General features: G+C 41.0%; 1 protein-coding gene across 1 annotated transcript in view; it reads right to left on the bottom strand.

Moving 5' to 3' along the window:
* LOC124551115 overlaps positions 1–19934 on the bottom strand; it is a 409786-nt gene that overhangs the window by 379183 nt on the left and 10669 nt on the right. The window contains exons 3-4 of the mRNA XM_047126062.1: positions 14495–14716; positions 9765–9848 (exon numbers count right to left, since the gene is read on the bottom strand). Of these exons, the coding sequence (XP_046982018.1) occupies positions 9765–9848; positions 14495–14716 (306 nt within the window). The remainder of the gene's footprint in view (positions 1–9764; positions 9849–14494; positions 14717–19934) is intronic.

Genomic DNA, 19934 nt, shown 5'->3' with positions numbered 1-19934 from the left:
TGCCCGTGTTTATTGTGAATGTAAAATAACGTTTGTGGGGAAAAATGATGCTCTGCGCAGGATAAATAAAGGACAATTGTTAAAAACATTGCTGCTAAATTTGGTGTAGTAGCTTCAAAAGTGTCACATTGGAAGAATTACCAATAATAAAACGCAAAGAGAGAGAGAGAGAGTGAGGTTCCAATTTTGCACGAAAAATGTTTCCAATTGTGATCCTAAATTCATAGTCATCCCAGGTTGCATACAAAAGTAGGAAGATCGACATGGACCACGTTAGTTGTCAGTGACTGATAAAAACCTATTATCTTAGGCAGTAGCTGCTGAAAGTTTTCAAAAGGATTTGAAGATTTTGTGCCAAGTGTAACAAAAACTTTAAATGAGAAAGGTCTTCATCTGAATGTCACAATATTGACTGACAATTTCCTGTCAGATCCAGATGTAAAAGAATTGGTCAATGGCAGGATCCAAGTAAAATTACTACTGCGCAATGTAACGGCATTCTCATAATCTATTGACCGAAGAGTTATGGAAAATATTAATCTTGTGTATAAGAGAAAGCTGCCGAATAAGTTCGTTGATGAAAATGGTGTGATAACACTTTTGAAATTTATAAATTTCCCAGACATCATTTATACGATTGCCTCTGCGCAGGATCACATTGCTGAATAAACAATCAAAGCCTCAGAAAAATCTATGTCCAGCTCTTTGTGAGTCCACTGACTCCGTTTGCACATTGATTGCTGAAACTTGTGATAATGTCGACGCATCAGAGTTCACTTAAGCATTTGACAACATTTCAAGAAGTTCAGACTTAAAGTGTTGATCAAGTAAATGACTGGCTGCAAAACGGCAGTGACCCTGGCTGTGGTATGATTTCTGCCGATGAAACTGTCATCTTTGGTTCATCTGCTGACAGTGATGATAGTGATTATGGATTAGTCCACAAAGCTGGGACTTCATTTCATGCCATTATGACACATACAGAGGCAACAACCTAGCCGTACAACATAATGATTTATTTGGAATGCCAGGCAGAAACAATTCAGATCTAACTAATGATGGAGAAATGCCTACATGATCACCCTGAACACATAAAAATAACATATAATTCGGGTTTTTATGTGAAAATGAATACAACATGTCTGATAATGGTACTTAACTTGTATCAGTCTAACATTCTTCTGAATTACCTGTATTTTCAAAAATCTGCGTGTCCAGATAATCAAGGCTCCACTGTATGCATGAAGGGGAAGATTTGTACTATATGAGAAAATTAATACTTGGAACTGAAGAAGAAAAGACAAATTACACTTTTTCATTTTATTGGGAGAGTCAGAACTACTATGAGTTATGTAGAAAAACACAGAAGCTTGCACAAATAATTTACTCGTCATTTCAAGAGATATGTTACTTCCTAATTGACATAATGTGTAATTTTCAAAGCTGAAATGTAAACCAGGAGAAAGAATAAATGTCTTACATAAGCTAAAGAGAAAAATGTATATTTGTGTACAATTTCCTATTCGTGTAAATATGAATACTATTTTTATGTTTCTAAATCTGTAAGCTTGAGATATCAGCAAAAGTGAGCAATGGCATGAATATTTACCGATGGCCTTTGAGGCACTCATCTTCAGAGCTGGTTTTTGTATTCAGTCAGCATTTGTCACCTGTGGATTTAATCTTCTTATATCTTCCGAGGTAAATGACTGTGAGTTCAATTCACAGTAATATATTCTACATTATAAAGTATAAAATCAGCATGGGAGTCATTGTAAGCACATTTACAGCTAGTTTTTTTCTGTGCCACACACATAACGAAATAGATTGCTGTGAATTCAGTTCCTAGTTACATCCAATTTTGTTGAATATATGCTATGGAATGCTTCTTATAATGAAGAATGAACATTGCAGACAATATTGTTTGATAAATCATCTCAAAAATGTTAGTTGCTAAAATAATATAAATTATTTCAGCTGAGAAGTGCACCTGTAGGATGATTACTGAAAATTTGGAACACGACAAAGAGGCTAATGCACACACTTTAATGTAACAGGAATATTATTTATTCATTTTTGGTTGGCATTTGCAGTTACAGGGATCATACATACATTAATGAATATTTCTTTTAGGCCTACAAGACTGACTTCATGGAGGTGGCATAGTTCAATGCAAGATGAAGTCCTGGCTGAATGTACCAGGAACTGCTGGGATGAAGTTACTAAAGAGCACAGAAGATTCAGAATTTGTAGGAGACTGGGCAAGATGTTGTAGATACTATTTCTACAATCTCAAAGACAACTGCAGTAGCTGCTGGTAGGCTGGGTAACACAATGTCAAGTGGATGATACATCTAGTATGGATGCAGCATTCAGAGTAGACTGTTTGCCAGTGCTTGAAGAAGCATTACATGAAAGTCATAAAACTGACTTTGATACTGTAGTGGTTGCAAATGTGGCATTATACGCACTGTTTTAAGTTGGCTGTGGATGCCAGTCCTTTGGGAAATGTCATCCTCCTAGGGTGTATGTGTAGTATCAGAAGCTGACAGTAATAATTTCCCGCAGATCTTTTCAAACTGTCCCAGCACACATTTTGTGCTCCTGGTATATTGGTACGAATATTTACCCACAAGAAATTCAAAGAGGACTTAAAAATACGTAATCAATTTAGTAGCTTTATTGACTACTATCCCCAAAGAGCACATGCTGATACGTATAAAACATTTTGTCATTTAAATGGTCAAAAAGAAAAGACTGGCTCTGATCTGCATTCTGTTTTAAATAGTCGTATTACAGTAACAGACCCCAGTAACGACGTTATACTAACACTGAACTTCATCTCAAATTACCGTCAATCCAGTTTCCGCAAAAGTTTTCACTGTCCTAACATTTACCTCTGCAAATAACATTCTTTTTCCTTTGCTATTATTTCCAAAGATGTAGTGCGTGGTTTCTGAGCTTATAGCACAATACACATTGACTCCTGCAATAAGTTGCCAGCATCAGACTTTCACAACCTTGTAGCATTATGATTACCAGTGAGTAGAGGATATACTGGACACAGTTCGAAGTCAACTGGGTATGTTTCTCCTGTACTCTTGTGCTTCAACGATGATCCAACACTATTTGGCCTTGAAGTTGCAGTCCTTTTCATTTCATTCCTAAACAAAAACAACAAAAAAGCATTGAGGAAAATATGGGGAGAAAAAGATACTATAGTAGATGCCACCACCACAACCACACCCATCATTTCTCACAAATTAGTGCACTACTATAGAAAACCACATCATTTATTGAAATGGAAGACAGTCACTAGGCAGGTTTTATTTCCAAAACACGCAACAGAACACGTATTACGATATCGATGAAGATGACAATGATTTATTTGAGCTGCGATTAAATTAAGCTTTTATTTTTGATTGCTGTAACAAAGTTTTGTGGTGTCAGAAAGAGCAAACTATACCAATTCTGAATCACAATTTCAGACTGAGACATCAACTGCTATAACGATGACCATTAAAACATCATGCAAATTACAAATTATGTTAGTACAATCCTACCCCAAATCTGACAGGTCTGTGTGTAACCTAGCTTAGGTCGTTCAGAATGAAACTACAGGAAAAATGGCCAAGTTTTAGTGTTATACTCTGTGACAAGAGAACCTTAGCCTACACGAGCAACTTTCTGGGACAAATAACACTGGGCAACCACCAATAATGACACACAGAAAGAAAATAAAGAGAAGCTGATTAGTTGCATGCAAAGGAAAGGAGAATACAAGAAAAGCACAACAGAAAGGACATACAGAAGGATATACAGAGGGTGGTAAATTACAAACTGTCATCTTGTCTGACAGGTTTGTGTTGTACTTTGTGAAAACTTCACCTTTTTCTTTTCCAAAAGGAATCAGTAGCGAGGTTTCCTCCAATATGTTCACACAGTCATTCTACTTCTGATAGCATTACAAAATCGTCATCCTAATCTCTCTCTTCACAACGCTCATCCGGCGTAATGCACAACCCACTAGCTTGTGAGGCAGAGAGGTGAGCCGGACCGGATGGAATTCCTGCAGCAGGTTCACAACAGTGGGCCAGTAATTGGGCTGGCCCGACTACGATTTTTAGGCAGTTTTCTGAGCTCATTTAGGAAAATGCTGGTATGGTCTCTCCAATTCCACCTCAGAGAATGCAATTCACAAAGAGTTAAAATACAATGACACGCTTAACACAGTATAAATGTTTCACCAAAAGATGGCGCAACTCCCTTCCCTGTCAGAGGTTAGTGTCAGAAAGGGCATCTGGTTGCAAAGTTAAACAATAAAATAAAATTTGCCTTAGCCTGAAAAACTGGGCCACATATGAAGGGTATAAAGGCTAGTGAAAAGAGAAACAGAATCTTTCTTCACATGGTACCAACCTGGATCACAGTTTTACTTCTTCCCCTACTACTATAACTACCACTGCTCCATCACCTGAGCCACAGTTTTTCTTCTTCCTCACACACAAATGCACAACTCACACACATAGCCACTGTTGTATCCATGTGCTGTGGCTCCACTAATGGGGCCACAGGGCCAGTGTGTGTGTGTGTGTGTGTGTGTGTGTGTGTGTGTGTGTGTGTGTGTGTGTGTGTGTGTGTTTCCCCACCTGAAGGCCACCTTTATCTGTTGTTTGGTAGTTCCTTTAAATAATTATTAATTTGTTTATGTCTCAAACTGTAGTACAAGGTCCATCACAGTACTGATAAAATGCCCAGAAGTGTTTATTTAGGGTTCTTCAGCCAACTGCTGTTTAACTGACAATCTGACATTTCACCAGCATTTGTCTAAGAATTATCCTCCACTGCCATGGAGGACTAAAGTCGAGCTTACAGGCTGAGGTTACGTGTATTTGTGGTGGCACTGTTGGGGGGCCTTTGTGCAGACATTACAGGGATGTGCCTTCCCACTCACTCACCTGCAACTGTTGTCCTCTGTAAAACAGGAATTCGACATCTGCTCAGTCCGAGGCTTTGCCCTTTCTCATTCGCGGAGTTATAATGCTCTTAGATCACGACAACTTCTCTGATCAAATAGGTACAGGAACATCTTCATCACAGGTGAACTTAAGTTTCTACAAATTTTATACATTTTTCTGTATAACTTGATGTGACAAATATTTGTGATGAACAAAGGAGTGGGCATCCCACAATCGTCACTGATCAAACGGTGAGAAATACTGAACAAACAATCAGCAGCAATAGTCAACTGACTTCAGACGAGATGAATACATTTCCAGAAATCGGCAGAACTCTTCTGTTTGAAATCATTACTGGACTACTCGACTTTTGAAAACGGTGTGGGACGTGGGCACCAAAGTAATACACAGATCAACACAAAGTCCACAGAACTGCTACTTTCCAGTATTTCTCATGTGCTTCGAATTGGAAGGTGAAGAATGCCTCGACTCTATTTCAAATGGCGATAAGATGTGGGTAGCCCATTGCATCCCTACAAAGGAAGACAATTGATGCAATAGCAACCTCCCTTCTCGCCATCAGCGAAACATCCTAGACAGAAATTGTTTCCAGAGGCTATATCTAACAATAATGTACAACTCAATTCATTCCACATAGGTGCTCCTTCATAATGGTATTTACAGAACATGATGGGGGATTGAATTGGAGGGAGACGACGGCGACAAAAATTAGGTACAGATTTCACATTAAATTTGATGATTCTACCTCACAGGGAAAGATCGACATCTGCCAACACACTCCACAAGCCAGTACATGGTGCATGATACTTTGTACTACTACTAGCTATTTCCTTTACTATTCCACTCACAAATGAAATTAGGCAAAAACACATACACCTCTGCATGTGCCCTAATTTCTTCTATCATATCTTATCTTCATGGCCCTCATGTGAAATGTTTGCTGGTGGCAGTAGAGTAGTTCTGCATCAGCTGAAGGGACATTGTCTTACCTCCAAAAAATCCCATTTCAGTTCACGAAGTATCTCCGTAACCCTTCCGTACTGATCGAACCTACTGGTAACAAATACAGCAGCACATCTCTGAATAAGATGGCTTCCTTTAATCTGAACTGGGGTTTCCAAAACACTCAAGCAATACTCAAGGCTGTCTTCTTCATAGATGAGCTACACTTCCTAAAACTCTTCAACTATTGTCCTTATGTGCTCATTCCATTTCATATCACTATGCAATGTCACACCACGATATTTAACTGATATGACTATGCCAAGCAGCACGTTACTAATACTGTATACAAACACTACAGGATTATTTTACCAACTCGCCTGCATTAACTTACATTTTTCTACATTTGGAGCAAGCTACCACTGGTCAAACCAACTAGAAATTCTGACCAAGCCACCTTCTACCTTCCTACAGTCCTTCAATGATGACACCTTCCCTTACATCATAGCATCATTAGCAAACAGCACTCTTGCAATACCCTTGTCTCTGATGAGCATTTGTCATTGGAGATACCATTCTGTGTTCTACTACTTAAGGAGTCTTTGAGCCATACAAATACCTGGGAACCTAAACTGTACATTCGTTAACAGTCTACTGTGGGGCACTGTCTCATATGCCCAGTAGCAAAATTAAACCACTGAGAAAAGGGAAACAGTGCTGCTACAGCCTCCCAAACAGTACAGCTTCCTCTGTCTGCAGAAAATCACCACGACACTGATGGCTTGATCTCTCTCAATGACAGTGTTAAAACCAAAGACTGCTTTTTCACACTTTAGCTATCACTTGCATCTTATTCCTCTCCATAAAATAAAGAACAATGGCCTTCAATCACAACTGTGATTTTATTTCAAAGCAAAATGTGTTTTTAGCCCTGGGGTCTCATCTTCATGTGCTTTGAAAGTCTACAAAGATGACCCCCTGTTTTAAACTTTCTATATAAGATACAACTCTTGAGATCAGCATAGAATTTAAACGTTTCAACTACTGAAACTAAGGTAATGGTAACCAAGCAGCTACAAAGTCTGTATTAACAGCAAAACATTGGAGCAAGCATAATTACCAGTATCTCAGTTGTAAAGTAACATGCAAAGAAGACAAGAACAGAAAAATCAGAACAAACAGCTATCAAAGAATATGTGGGCCAACTGCAAAAATATCTGAAGGGGAAATGTTGAAAGTGGTGGAAAGATGTAAGTAAGTAGTGTGGGTTTCCACACTTTGGTACGGAGCAGAATGTCGAGCTTAGAGAAAGAAAGGTCTTTGGCAATTGGAAACATACACCATTGCAGTGTTTGTATCCGGCACCAGAGGCAGCTGGGCAAAGCGAGTGTGTTGCCATCGCCCGGAGCCAGTGACCCAGCCAGCAAATACGAATATGTTGGACCGCTGCTAGCGGGTACTCTTCCACTTGCCTCTCCTGCACCGTATGTGTTCTAGTAAAGACTTGAGACTGTTTTGTCTCACAGGGAAACTGGTGGATCTGAATAACCTCTGTCATATGCACCAAAGATGTTGATAGCACCTCAACATATATAAAAAAGAAAGTGTAGGCAACTATCTATGCAGTCCACGTTTCACGTTTTTGTTTATAGAAACAAATTCCATCTCGTAACTGACCACAAATGCCTTGTGGTTCTTTTTGGGCCCCATTTTAAGGCTTTCTGACAGGGCTGTACAAAGAGTTCAGCAGTACGCTTTACTCTGCATTGTTTACCAGTACGAGATTCATTATCAACCCACTGTTCACTGTGTGATGCAAAAGTGCTGTAGCATTTACACACTGCTCCTGACCCAAAAGTTGACAAAATGTAAGTTATTTGTTTCCAAATCGGTGATCGTGTGCAGCAGGCACTGTTACAACAAAGTGCATACAGAAAACCACACGGTAACATCCAGTGCTCCTCAGGTGTCTCATTTTGTGTCGGAAAGTCAGTCTGACCGGCTGCCTGCTAAGGAGTCAAGCCCGCTCTGCACTGGGGCATAACCCACACGAAAATACTAGCAGGGCGTTCTGTCTGCTAGCATGGAACTGATTCAGTGATCGAGAAGCTTGTCTGCGAGTGCAAACAATGCTGTACCTCAGGCAGAACCCCCCCCCCCCCCCCCCCCTCCCTCGAACTTTTTCTCTGTGGCCCATACACTATCAGCTGCAACCACATTGATTTTCTGGATCCTTTCTGCCATTCCAGGTGGTTAGTAATGACGGATCTGCAGTCAAAGTACCCATATGCGATGCGTACGACTTCAGGAGTCACTAATGTGCAGGCCTCAATGTAGATTTTTGCCATCAAAGGATTGCCACAGATGATCATCTCTGATAATGACTGACAGTTTGCCTTGGTGCTGTTTTGCAATTTCTACATCTGGAATGGTTTTAGTCACCTTATGCCCATGCTATTTCACTGCCCAAATCGACGGGTGAGGCGGAATGTATGGTGCGTACATTTAAGATGCGCCATTCACGATATCCAGTGGGGGATCCACTCCGGGTGCGCACCTTCAATCGGCAACCAGTATGGGCACTGGCTACAGTTTGGGAGGTGCACGGCAGGTGAATGTTCACTGTGGTCACTGGCGGGGTGACACCCTCCCGCCATCAGAATCAACTGCGCCCTCGGTGGGGCACAACCTTCTACAGCCGCAACTGATGCTGTCGGAGAGCCCTCCTGCAAGTGTCGCCCCCTCCCAGGGACCAAACACCGCAGAGGCTCCTTCCCTGGATGTGCCACTGGGCATCGGCAATGTCGAGGTGGAGCCATTGCCTGATCCGGACCCTCAATCGCTGCCCGTTCGTCAGAGTACTAGCCGGACATTACCCTGCTGTCACTGTCTCTTTGGTGGAAATGTGTTTATTTTACTGGAGAAAAGTATTATCTAAATTTCTCTTTTTTGTGCAAAAACAATTTAATAAAATAACACACATATACGAATCCTGGCAAGATGGGCACCACTTTCACCAAAAATATCTGCATGTACCAACTGCGGCCCAGATCATAAGATATTGTAATTTCAGAATAAGGTACCTGATGGCAAAGAAGATAGGGTCACCTCGGATTTCTCAAAGAAAAGAAGAGGCGAGAGGAAGGGTGTGTGTGTGTGTGTGTGTGTGTGTGTGTGTGTGTGTGTGTTTGTGGGTGGGGAGGGGCTGGGAGTGAGTGAGATGTGGGGCGGCTGGCAATCAAACTTTACAGGCTAGTAAGCAACCAGTAGAACCACATGTATACAAACATCCAGTGACATATATAATGGAAACAGATCATAACATAATACAAGAAAAAGATGTAATGTGAAGGTAGAGGTGATAAAGAGGCTTTGCTAAATACAATAAATTTTTATAGACAGTTGCAATTGTTTCATCATATTGTTATTCTTTTATTTGCAAGTATATGCAGCCTAACTTTCATATACTTATTTTGATAAACTTCAATTATAATTTTCTTGCTTCTAATAATTTTAAATTTTCTTGCACTTTGCAAAATTATAAAATATCTCAGTTCTCCAATAAATATTCTTGAAATATACAATCTGTTATTTAATAATAGTTAGGCAAACAACTGATGGATAACTAGATTTTTTACACTGAGCAAAGACAACTGTTGAGTGCTGTTAAGGAACAAGTTTACTCCACATGCAGAAAGTGAGGAAGTAAGCAGACTTACGGTGTCACATCCTCAAACCGGTTTAGCGTGAAGTTAACAGAAAACAAGTTTTTTGTTATTCTGAGTATCCAACAACACTAGTAAGTGAGCCAGTGCAAATAGAATAGGTATAGTGAGAACTCACCCCTGCCCCAACCGTCTGGACAACTGATGTAGCGACATCAGCGACTGCCTGGCAATACTTGTTCTGCACGGTGGCAGCAACATCCTGCATGTCAAAGAAGATACACTTACAACAGCAAAACTGAGATGTGTGTATGTGTTAAAAGAAGGTTGACCTGAGAAAACAGTAAAATTATGAAGAGGCACGTTAGATGGTCACCACATAGTACTTTTAGGGAGCGAAATCCTAAATACCACCGATATACACTCGAGAAAGTACAGTACATTCGAGATACATGGTGGCTTCTCCACGAGCAACACACTGTGATTTTGCTGTTACCCTCTTGCCCGATCTTCCAATCACGTGAGGACTATAATTAATTTTCACAGCTTCAGCTGTTGCTCGTTGCTTTGAAAGAATCATCTTTATCATTTTGTAGCTCTCCAAGTTCATTGGGTAAAGTATGCAGTATGCAGTTGGAGCTTAGATCAGTTCCGATTCATTTAGGAGGACTTTTGTAGTTTTTCATGAACGATTCTGGACATCAAAGATCCTGCAAAAAGCAGTGTTCAGAAGCAGATAAAAAATGGCGGCCCAGTGGCAATGTCTTTAATTCTAAATGTTCCTACACACCTACATCTGCACAGATACTCTGCAAGCCACCCTACAGCACATGGTGGAGAGTACTTTGTCTTTTCCCCTCCTATTCCACTCGCAAATAGAGTGAGTGAAAAACGACTGTCTGTATGCCTCTGTGCGAGTCCTAATTTCCCGTACCCTGTCGTTGTGGTCCTTACGCACTATGTATGTTGGCGACAGTAGAATTGTTTACAGTCAGCTTCAAATGCCAGCTCTCTCAATTTTCTCAATAGTGTTTCACGAAAAGAACGTCGCCTTCCCTCCACGGATTCCCATCCGAGTTCCTGAAGCATCTCCGTAACACGTGTAGTTCAAATCTACCGATAACAACTCCAGCAGCCTGCCTCTCAACTGCTTCAGTGTCTTCCTTCAATCAGACCTGGTACACATCCAAAACACTCGAGCAGTACTCAAGAATAGGTACCATTTTGTCCTATATGAGGCCTCATTTACAGGTGTTATAGGTGAACCATACTTTCATAAAATTCTCCCAATAAGCCGAAGCTGAGCAATTCCCTCCCCTACCACAGTCCTCACATGCTCGTTCCATCTCATATCACTCTGCAATGTTATGCCCAGATATTTAAACAACCTGGCTGTGTCAGGAGGACACTAATAATACTGTATCTTAACATTACCATTTTTCCGGGGGTGGTTTGAAAAGTTCTTGGAGTCACCATGAGAGGTCAGCACTAGTGCAACGCGTTGTTCACATTATATTCATTGGACTGCCTATAAACACGCGCCACGTCAGTGCTCTTGGAAGAGAACTGTGGCGGTAATGTAGCTCTGTTGTTCCCGCGTAGTGATTTTTTGAAAAAAAAAAAAAAAAAAAAAAAAAAAAAGAGAGAGAGAGAGAGAGAGAGAGAGAGAGAGAGAGAGAGAGAGAAAGAAAAAAAAAAATCGAGATTCGAGCAGTGATTAAGTACTTCATAAAGAAAGGTATGAAAGCAAAAGACATTCATGCCAATTTCCAGAATAAACCGGGGGACTCTGCTCCTTTATATTCAACTGTTGCTAAGCGAACAAATGAATTTACAATGGCTTGGGAGAGCTTAGATGATGATCCGTGCAGTGATTGGCCAAGATGTGTCACTGCTCCAGAAATAATTGCAAAAGTGCACAAAATTGTCATGGAGGATCGCCAATTGGAAGTGTGTGAGAAATTGCTCATGTTTGCCAGATGTCATCTGAAAGGGTATATCACATTTTACTGAAGAATTAGAAATGAAAAAATTATCCGCAAGATGGATTGCCGCGACTCTAGATGCTGCATCAAAAACACACGAGAATGAACATATCGGAACAATGTTTGGCCCGTTTTAGAAGAAATAGACAAGATTTTTTGCGCCAGTTTGTGACCACAGATGAAACTTGGATGCACTACTATACCCCGGAGACAAAACAACGGTTAAAGCAGTGGAAACATCCCGACTCTTCGCCACCAAAGAAAACAAAGACAATTATTTCAGCGGGAAAGGTCATGGCATCAGTGTTCTGGGGTGGGAAGGGGATTCTGTTTGTAGATTATCTCCACACTGGACACACAATTACTGGAGAATACTATGCTAACCTCACAAACAAATTGCAACAAAAGATATGTGAAAAAAGGCCAGGTTTAGCAAGGAAGTAAGTCATCTTCCATCAAGACAATGCGGGCCCACACATATGTGCCATCGCTATGGCAAAATCACATAAACTAAGGTACGAATTGTTGCCACACCCGCCTTATTCACCTGATATGACTCCATCAGACTTCCATCTCTTCCCAAAACTGAAAATTTTTCTTGGTGGACGAAGAGTCACTTCAAATGAAGAACTGATAACCAGAGTTGACAACTATGTTGCAGGCCTGGAGGAAACTCATTTATGAGATAGGATCAAGGCACTGGAACGTCGATGGACCAAGCGTATTAATCTACAAGGAGAATACATTGAAAAATTAAAAAAAAGTTTCAGTGATTAAGTGCTTTTTTCTATTCCATTCTGAGAACTTTTCAAATCACCCTCATATCTTGCTACTCATCCACATTAACTTACATTTTTCCACATTAGCTGGTAATTTTGTTTAAGTCATCTTGTATCTTCCTACAGTCACTCAACTTCGACACCTTACCTATAGGCCAACAGTCCAGAAGCAGTTGCAAATATGTAGCAAAAAATTACTGCTACCCCAAAATATTTGTTGAGCAGGTTTCACAACAGGCTGATGTCACATACACATCTCAACTTTCTGACTTGAGACCTTACAACTGCAATCTTGCAGTGTTTCACACGTTTAGGTACTTCCTCTGGCTAGTACACAAATGAGATTTAAGTACTGTGAATCATAGCTTGAAAAGACTGGGTGGAAAATCTGACACGACACTATATTTGATGAACATGCTCGGTTCCACCTTTCTGGCCCGACAAATAGCCGGAGTACTGGTCCACCGAAAACCTTCAAAACTGTGCATCAAATTCTTTTGCGTGATGAAGTAATTCGAGTTCAGTGTGTAGTTTCTGGCAATCAAATTATCTGCACAACAGTTTTCGAAACCACTGCCAACACGGACAAATGGTACTCTCAGTTAAGAGATCTTGAAAAGCAGTACTGCTTTCTCTAGCAAAACAGAGCTAATTGCCACACGGCTCATCAATTGTTTTTTCGTATTTGTGAAGCCTGCGCAGAAGAACACACACCGAGCAAAGTTTTGTGTATGCTTGACATATCTTCTTGTGCTTTTTATCTAAGGGGACACTTAAAAGTAAAAGTGCTTGAAAACAAACCTAGAATGACAGACCAACTGAGGGAAAACATACCAGAATGGTGAACATATCAGTAATACAGTTCTGCACGAATAGGGTTCAATTTTGATTTCAAGAACACAAAAATGCATAAAGGTGCTATATGCCTATTTCCCCATGCTCCCACTTTCTACCAGTTGCTCTGATTGCACCACCAGTAAATCAAAGGCAGTGGCAGTGCAACATCTGAAATCAAACTGGGACTCGAACCCTGAGGTAATAGACGAGGTACTGGCGGAAGTTAATCTGTAGAGGCAGGTTGACCCACATGCCTGGATGGCTCAGTCAGGAGAGCCACTGCCCACTAAAGGGAAAGGTTCTGAGTTTGGGTCCTGGTTCTGGCCCATTGTTTTAATCTGTCATGACATTTTCACACGGGTTTTTTTTTTTTTTTGCCTCCCACCCAGTGGCCAGCGAACTTGGTAATGCTTCGCATTCACACATACAAAATTTCTCCTCTCCCTCCATTTCCGCCCAACTCCTTCCAACTCAGCCCCCCCCCCCCCCCCCCCCATGCATCACCTCCTCCTCCTCGTCCTCTCTGCCCATCCCATCCTCCCCCTCCCTATGTCCATTTTCTCTCACCCTCTCTGAGACCTTAAGCCTCATTTCTCGTTATTGCAAAAAAAAAAAAAAAAAAAAAAAAAAAAAAAAAAAAAAAAAAAAAAAAAAAAAAACTGGAATTGGTAGCTGAATTCACTTAAAAAGAATGGGAGCTGTGAGCACCTGCTACTGCCCCACCATACAGCATGTTTGGATCCTCACACCCAATACTATTTTCTCTGGAACGAATCCACATATTCTGTCACACTCCTGGCTTAAGCCTCTATTAAACAAATGCCCCCTCCATCCCCCTCAATTGGCAAAATTTCACTATTTATTCCATGATTTACAACATCTTATTAGTTTTGTATCTTAATATTTTCCCTCTTTTTAGTTTTCCCATCTCCTTATCTGCTTTCCTTCTAATTCTTATTTGCACGATTCATTCCACTTCTCAATCCCTTTCCTTTTACTCACTTTAGTTGCAAAGTGCTCAACTCTGACTTCCCGATCTTCCTGACATGTGGGGGCATCTACGTCTCCCCTCATCCTAACAACAAGTGGATCCCCCTCAAACTGGGATCCAAACGACTCCTCACTCCTTTCCGATTTTCCCTGATCCGCCCTCCTTTCCTCCGTGACAGAGGGACAGACAGTTCTAAAATCTAGCTAAGTTTGTCAGAACTATTTGGAAGTATGCCTCCTGAAGATGTGTACGTCTTATCCTATGTGACTGATGAGAACAACGAAGTGTACCGAAAACCAGACATCAGGGTCCTCACCTTGGCCTGCACGCCCCGGGTGCAGAGCTCAGGGGCCGTCTGGCAGTACTCGTTCTCCACAGTGCCACGCACACACTGGGTACCCACACTCGTCACGGGCCAGACGTCCGTCTGCACGGACGTCTCGGGCATCTGTCGTGACGCCGTGGCACCGACGGCAGGTGCCGGCTTCACTATTTGGCGAATGAGAGTATCGCAGACGAACAAGTTACTCCTTGTATCCTGTGAAACAGAATTCGGATCACATGTTACTCAATAAAAATAACAATAATTAGTGTTATAAATTATAGAGTGCAGCAATCAGTCATCCTTTTTAGATTTTATTATGCAAATCCAGATTTTGGTTAGTAGCTAGCCGTTCTCAATGTTCTATTTTTTATTCTCAATGCATGGAAGTCCCTGTTGTTCGGGTGTCAGTCACAGTTCTTTCAAAGAACTGTGTGTTGTTATAATACAATATGTTTGTATCTAAAATGTTTGCATATATTGTGTGGAACAAGCCTGTTCAAATAATTTTTGAATGACTGGTATACTTCTTCTTCAACTTGGACTGTACACAGCACCACAAAACAAGGTTGGAGTGTGACAATAGTACTACTCAAAGACAGGCAACTGTTCAGTTGATGTGAATTTTTGATACAGTATAGTCAGGAGTCTAACTGATACCAACACACGGTGTTCTGGGCTGTGCTACTTGCACGTATGATAATTCCTTTACTTTCTGACAGATGTCAATATTACCAAAAAAATCTTAAGGATCTTCAGGTATCATGTTGTTTAATTGAGGGTATGATACTGGTCAACTGGATCACCTTCAACTTACTGCATGATTTTTATTAATTAGAACACAGTTAAGTCTCCCACAAGTCCAACCCCTTGCCCAAGTCGTGGGAAATGGGCAACGGCATGAAGCAGGGGATTGCCTGTAGGAGTTAGGTACAGTGGGGACTGTGTGTATCCCGGGACCACTATGGTAACTGTGAAGGTTCTACAGGAACCCTGAAAAGTGACCTCTAATGTGGCTCTGGTGAAGCTACGATAGGCCAAGTAAGCCAGTAGTGGATTAAGATTTATACTTTCAAAAATAGAATAGGCCTCGATGACGAACTGGCTATAAACAAAGACTAAGATTTGGAACATTAAATATACAAACATTGACTGGAAAGGTGGAGGAGATGGTAGACATGATGGAAAGAAGGAAGTTCGACCTATTGGGGTTAGCTGAAACGAGATGGAAATGAGAAGGAAGGATAGAACTGAGGAAAGGCCACTGACTGTACTGGAGTGGAGTGGAAATGACGAGGGTAGGACAAATGGAGTGCGAATTGTAGTAAGGATGGATTAAAAGAGGAAGTGAAGAGAATAAGTGATAGGATGATGAAGATAAAATATCACTCGAGGGGACGACCATAGGGGCAATGCAAGCATATGTGCTGTAGGTGGGCTGCTCTTCTGAGGAGAAGCAAGAGTTTTAAGAGGAAATGGAGAAGCAACTGGGAAGGAAGAACGTGATAGTAATGGGGGATTTAAATGAGCATGTTGGGAGAGAAAGACAAGGCTGCGAAAGTGTGCTTGGACCAGAGGGTTGGGGCTGCCGAAATGCAGAAGATGAAAGACTATTGGAGTTCTGTCAAAGGAATGGCTTGCTGGTTGGGAACTCTTGGTTCAGGAAACGAGAGAGCTACAAGATTAACTGGTGCAGTTAAGACTTAAAGAGAAAGTCGATAGTTGACTACTTCCTGTACAATAGTGAGATGAATAGAAACATCTCTGACATTACAGTAATACCATCAGAGGCCTTGGATAGCGAGCACTGTTTGCCGGTAATGAACCTGAGAGAGACTAAGTATAATAACGGGACAGAAAACCAGGAAAGATGTACAAGGGTAGGAAAGTTGAAGGAGGAAGAAAGCAGGCTACAGTACCTGCAAGTAGTAAAGGAAAGCATCCCAAAGGATGAACCAAAAATGGCAGAAGAGGAATGGGGCAGATTCGAGGGAATATTAGTAAGTGCGGTGGAAGCAATATCTGGTGCAATAATAAAACAAAGGATATAGTACAGAAGAAGAATAGAGCCTTTAAGGTATGATTCCAGAACAGAACGGTAGACACAACAGAAGAGTATCAAGCAAGAAAGAAAGAAGCAAAAAGAGTGGTGGCAGAGGAGAGAAGGAAGTTGATGGAACAGTGGACCAGAATGATGGAGGAGGATAGTAAGGGATAAAAAGTAAGAGGAAGAACGGTACGGGAGATTACGCCCAAACGGTGAACAAAAGTGGCCAAGATGTAGAGTATAAGTAGGAACTCAAGAATATGTGGAAGGAGTATTTTGAAGAACTTCTGAACCTGCATGGAGACCTGGATGAGGAGGAACAAGATGAGGAGAAAAAAAGAGGAGGAACAGCAAATAGAAAAAGACCTTACACAGGGAGAAGTGGAAGAGGCATTGGGCAAGATGAAGGGAGGGAAGTCACGAGGTCTGGAGGAGCTAAGTGTAGAGATGGTGAGAGCAGCAGGAGATGTGGAGATACAATGGTTATATCGAGTAATGAATATTGTGTGGAGACAGAAGAAGATCCCAGAAGACTGGAAGAAGGGAATAATTGTCCCAATCTTTAAGAAGGGAAATAGAAGAGTGTGCAAGAACTATCGGGGGATAACACTGATGAGTCACTGCACAAAGATTTTTGAGAAAATTTTGGAAGCACAAATTCAGGCAAAATTAGGAGGGATGAGAGAAGAGCAACACGGCTTCTGGTGGATCTAATTTTTGCTGGAAGACAACTGAAGGAACAGCATTATGAATATGGAATAGATCTACTTATGACTTTCCTGGACATTGAAAAAGCATATGATAGTGTACATAGAAGCAAAGTGTGGAAAGCGGAAGTATGAGCTATGTGAAAGTGGGAGGAGAGAGATCAGCTTGGATTGAAGAATGGCTTGAGGCAGGGAAGTGCATTTTCACCATTACTCTTCACTGTAGTGATGGATGATAGAATGAGTACAGTAGCACAAGTAATTGGTGAAGGAAAGATGAAATCTATGGTGTTTGCAGATGATCTGATGATTTGGGGGAATAAGGAGGAGGAAGTACTACAGCAGTTGGATGTATGGCAACAAACAGTACAAGAATGGGATGAAATGTAGTATAAGTGAGAGTGAGATGATTACCACAACAAGAATGAAGGAGAGAGGAACAATTGGAATAACAATTGGTGGGGAACGATTGAGGAGAGTGGGGAGTTTCAAGTACCTAGGAAACCTGATACAGGAAGGTGTACAAAACTACAGAGAAATACACGAGTGGGGGATAAAAGCAGAAGCATTTCGGAAGAGTGTCAGAGGCCTGATATGGAGCCCAAAACTTGGGTTATGAAAGGAAGAGAGAAAAGCAGAATACAAGCTAGTGAGATGAAATTCTTGAGGAAAAGTATTGGAGTGACGAAGATAGACAGGTTAAGAAATGAGAGGATCAGAGAGTTAATGAAGGTGGAACCATTACAGGAGGAGATAGGGAAATCAAGGCTGAGATGGTACGAGCACGTTAAGCGAATGGAGGAGAAGAGGATACCCAGGAGGATATACGAGATGAAACTGGAAAGAAACAGACCAAGAGACAGAGGGCTGAAAGGAGTGGAGGAATGCATCCAGAAGAAAGGAGAAGACTGGACCGAGGTGATTACTCTGCTACTCACAATAAAGTGCCTTCAAGCTGTCTCTCTACCGTTCCACTCTCGAACAGCATGCGGGAAAAACGAGCAGTTAAATTTTTCTGTGCGGCCCCCGATTTCTCTGATTTTATCGTGATGATAATTTCTCCTTATGTAGTTGGGTGCCAACAGAACGTTTTCGCAATAGGAGAAGAAAACTGGTGATTGAAATTTCACGAGAAGATCCCATTGCAATGAAAAACGCCTTTGTTTTAATGATTGCCACTCCAATTCATGTATCGTGTCTGTGGCACTATCTCCCCTGTTTCACGATAATACGACACTAACTGCCCTTCTTTGTACTTTTCTGATGTCAGTCCCACCTGATGCAGATCCCACACCACACAGCAATACTCCAGAACAGGGTGCACAAGTTTGGTGTAAGCAGTCTCTTTAGTGCACCTGTTGCACCTTCTAAGTGTTCTGCCAATGTATCGCAGTCTTTGGTTTACTCTATCCACAATACTATCTATGCGATGGTTCCAATTTACGTTATTTGTAATTGTAAGGCCTGAGTATTCAGTTGAATTTACAGCCTTCAGATTTGCATAATCGAAATTTAGCTGATTTCTTTTAGTACTCGTGTGAATAACTTCACATTTTTCCTTATTCAGTGTCAATTGCCTCTTATCGCACCATACAGATATCTCATCTAAATCGTTTTGATCATATGATGACTTTACGAGACGGTAAATGACAGCATCATCTGCAAAAAATTTAAGACAGCTACTCAGATTGTCTCCTATGTCATTAATATAGATCAGGAACAATAGAGAGCCTATAACACTTCCTTGGGGAACACCAGATATTACTTCTGTTTTACTTGATTTTCTGTTTATTACTATGAACTGTGAGCTTTCTGACACGAAATCACAAATCCAGTCGCACAACTGAGGCATTACTCCATAGGCACGCAGTTTGATTAGAAGACACTTGTGAGTAACAGTGTCAAAAGCCTTCTGGAAATCTAAAAATATGGAATCAATTTGATGTCCCCCGTCGACAGCACTTATTATGTCATGAGTATAAAGAGCTAGTTGTGTTTCACAAGAATGATATTTTCTGAAACCATGCTGACTATGTGTCAATAAATCGTTTTCTTCAAGGTACTTTATAATGTTCGAAAACAGTATGTTTCAAAACCCTACTGCAAATAGACGTTAGTGATATAGGCCTGTAATTCAGCAGATTACTCCTTCTTCCCTTTTTGGGTATTGGTGTGACTTGAGCAATTTTCCAGTCTTTAGGTACGGATCTTTCTGTGAGTGAGTGGCTGTATATAATTGCTAAATATGGAGCTATTTTATCAGCATACTCTGAGAGGAACCTGACTGGTATACAATCTGGACTGGAGGCTTTGCCTTTATTAAGTGATTTAAGCTGCTTCGTTACACCGAGGATATCTACTTCTATGTTTCTTATCTTGGCAGTTGTTCTAGATTGGAATTCAGGAATATTTACTTTGTCTTCTTTGATGAAGGAGTTTTGGAAAACCGTGTTTAATAACTCTGCTTTAGTGGCACTGTCATTAGTGACTTCACAGTTATTATCGCGCAATGAAGATATTGATTGCGTCTTACCACTGGTGTGCTTTATGTATGACCAGAATCTCTTTGGGTTTCCTGCCAGATTTCGAGACAGAATCTCGTTGTGGGAATTACTAAAAGCATCTTGCATTGAAGTACGTGCCATATTTCGAACTTCTGTAAAACTTTGCCATTCTTGGG

The sequence above is a fragment of the Schistocerca americana genome, chromosome 9 (assembly GCF_021461395.2).
Source record: "Schistocerca americana isolate TAMUIC-IGC-003095 chromosome 9, iqSchAmer2.1, whole genome shotgun sequence".
NCBI classification, from domain to species: Eukaryota; Metazoa; Arthropoda; class Insecta; order Orthoptera; family Acrididae; genus Schistocerca; species Schistocerca americana.
Note: the sequence above shows the minus strand (reverse complement) of the source record. Positions and strands in the feature narration are given on the sequence as shown.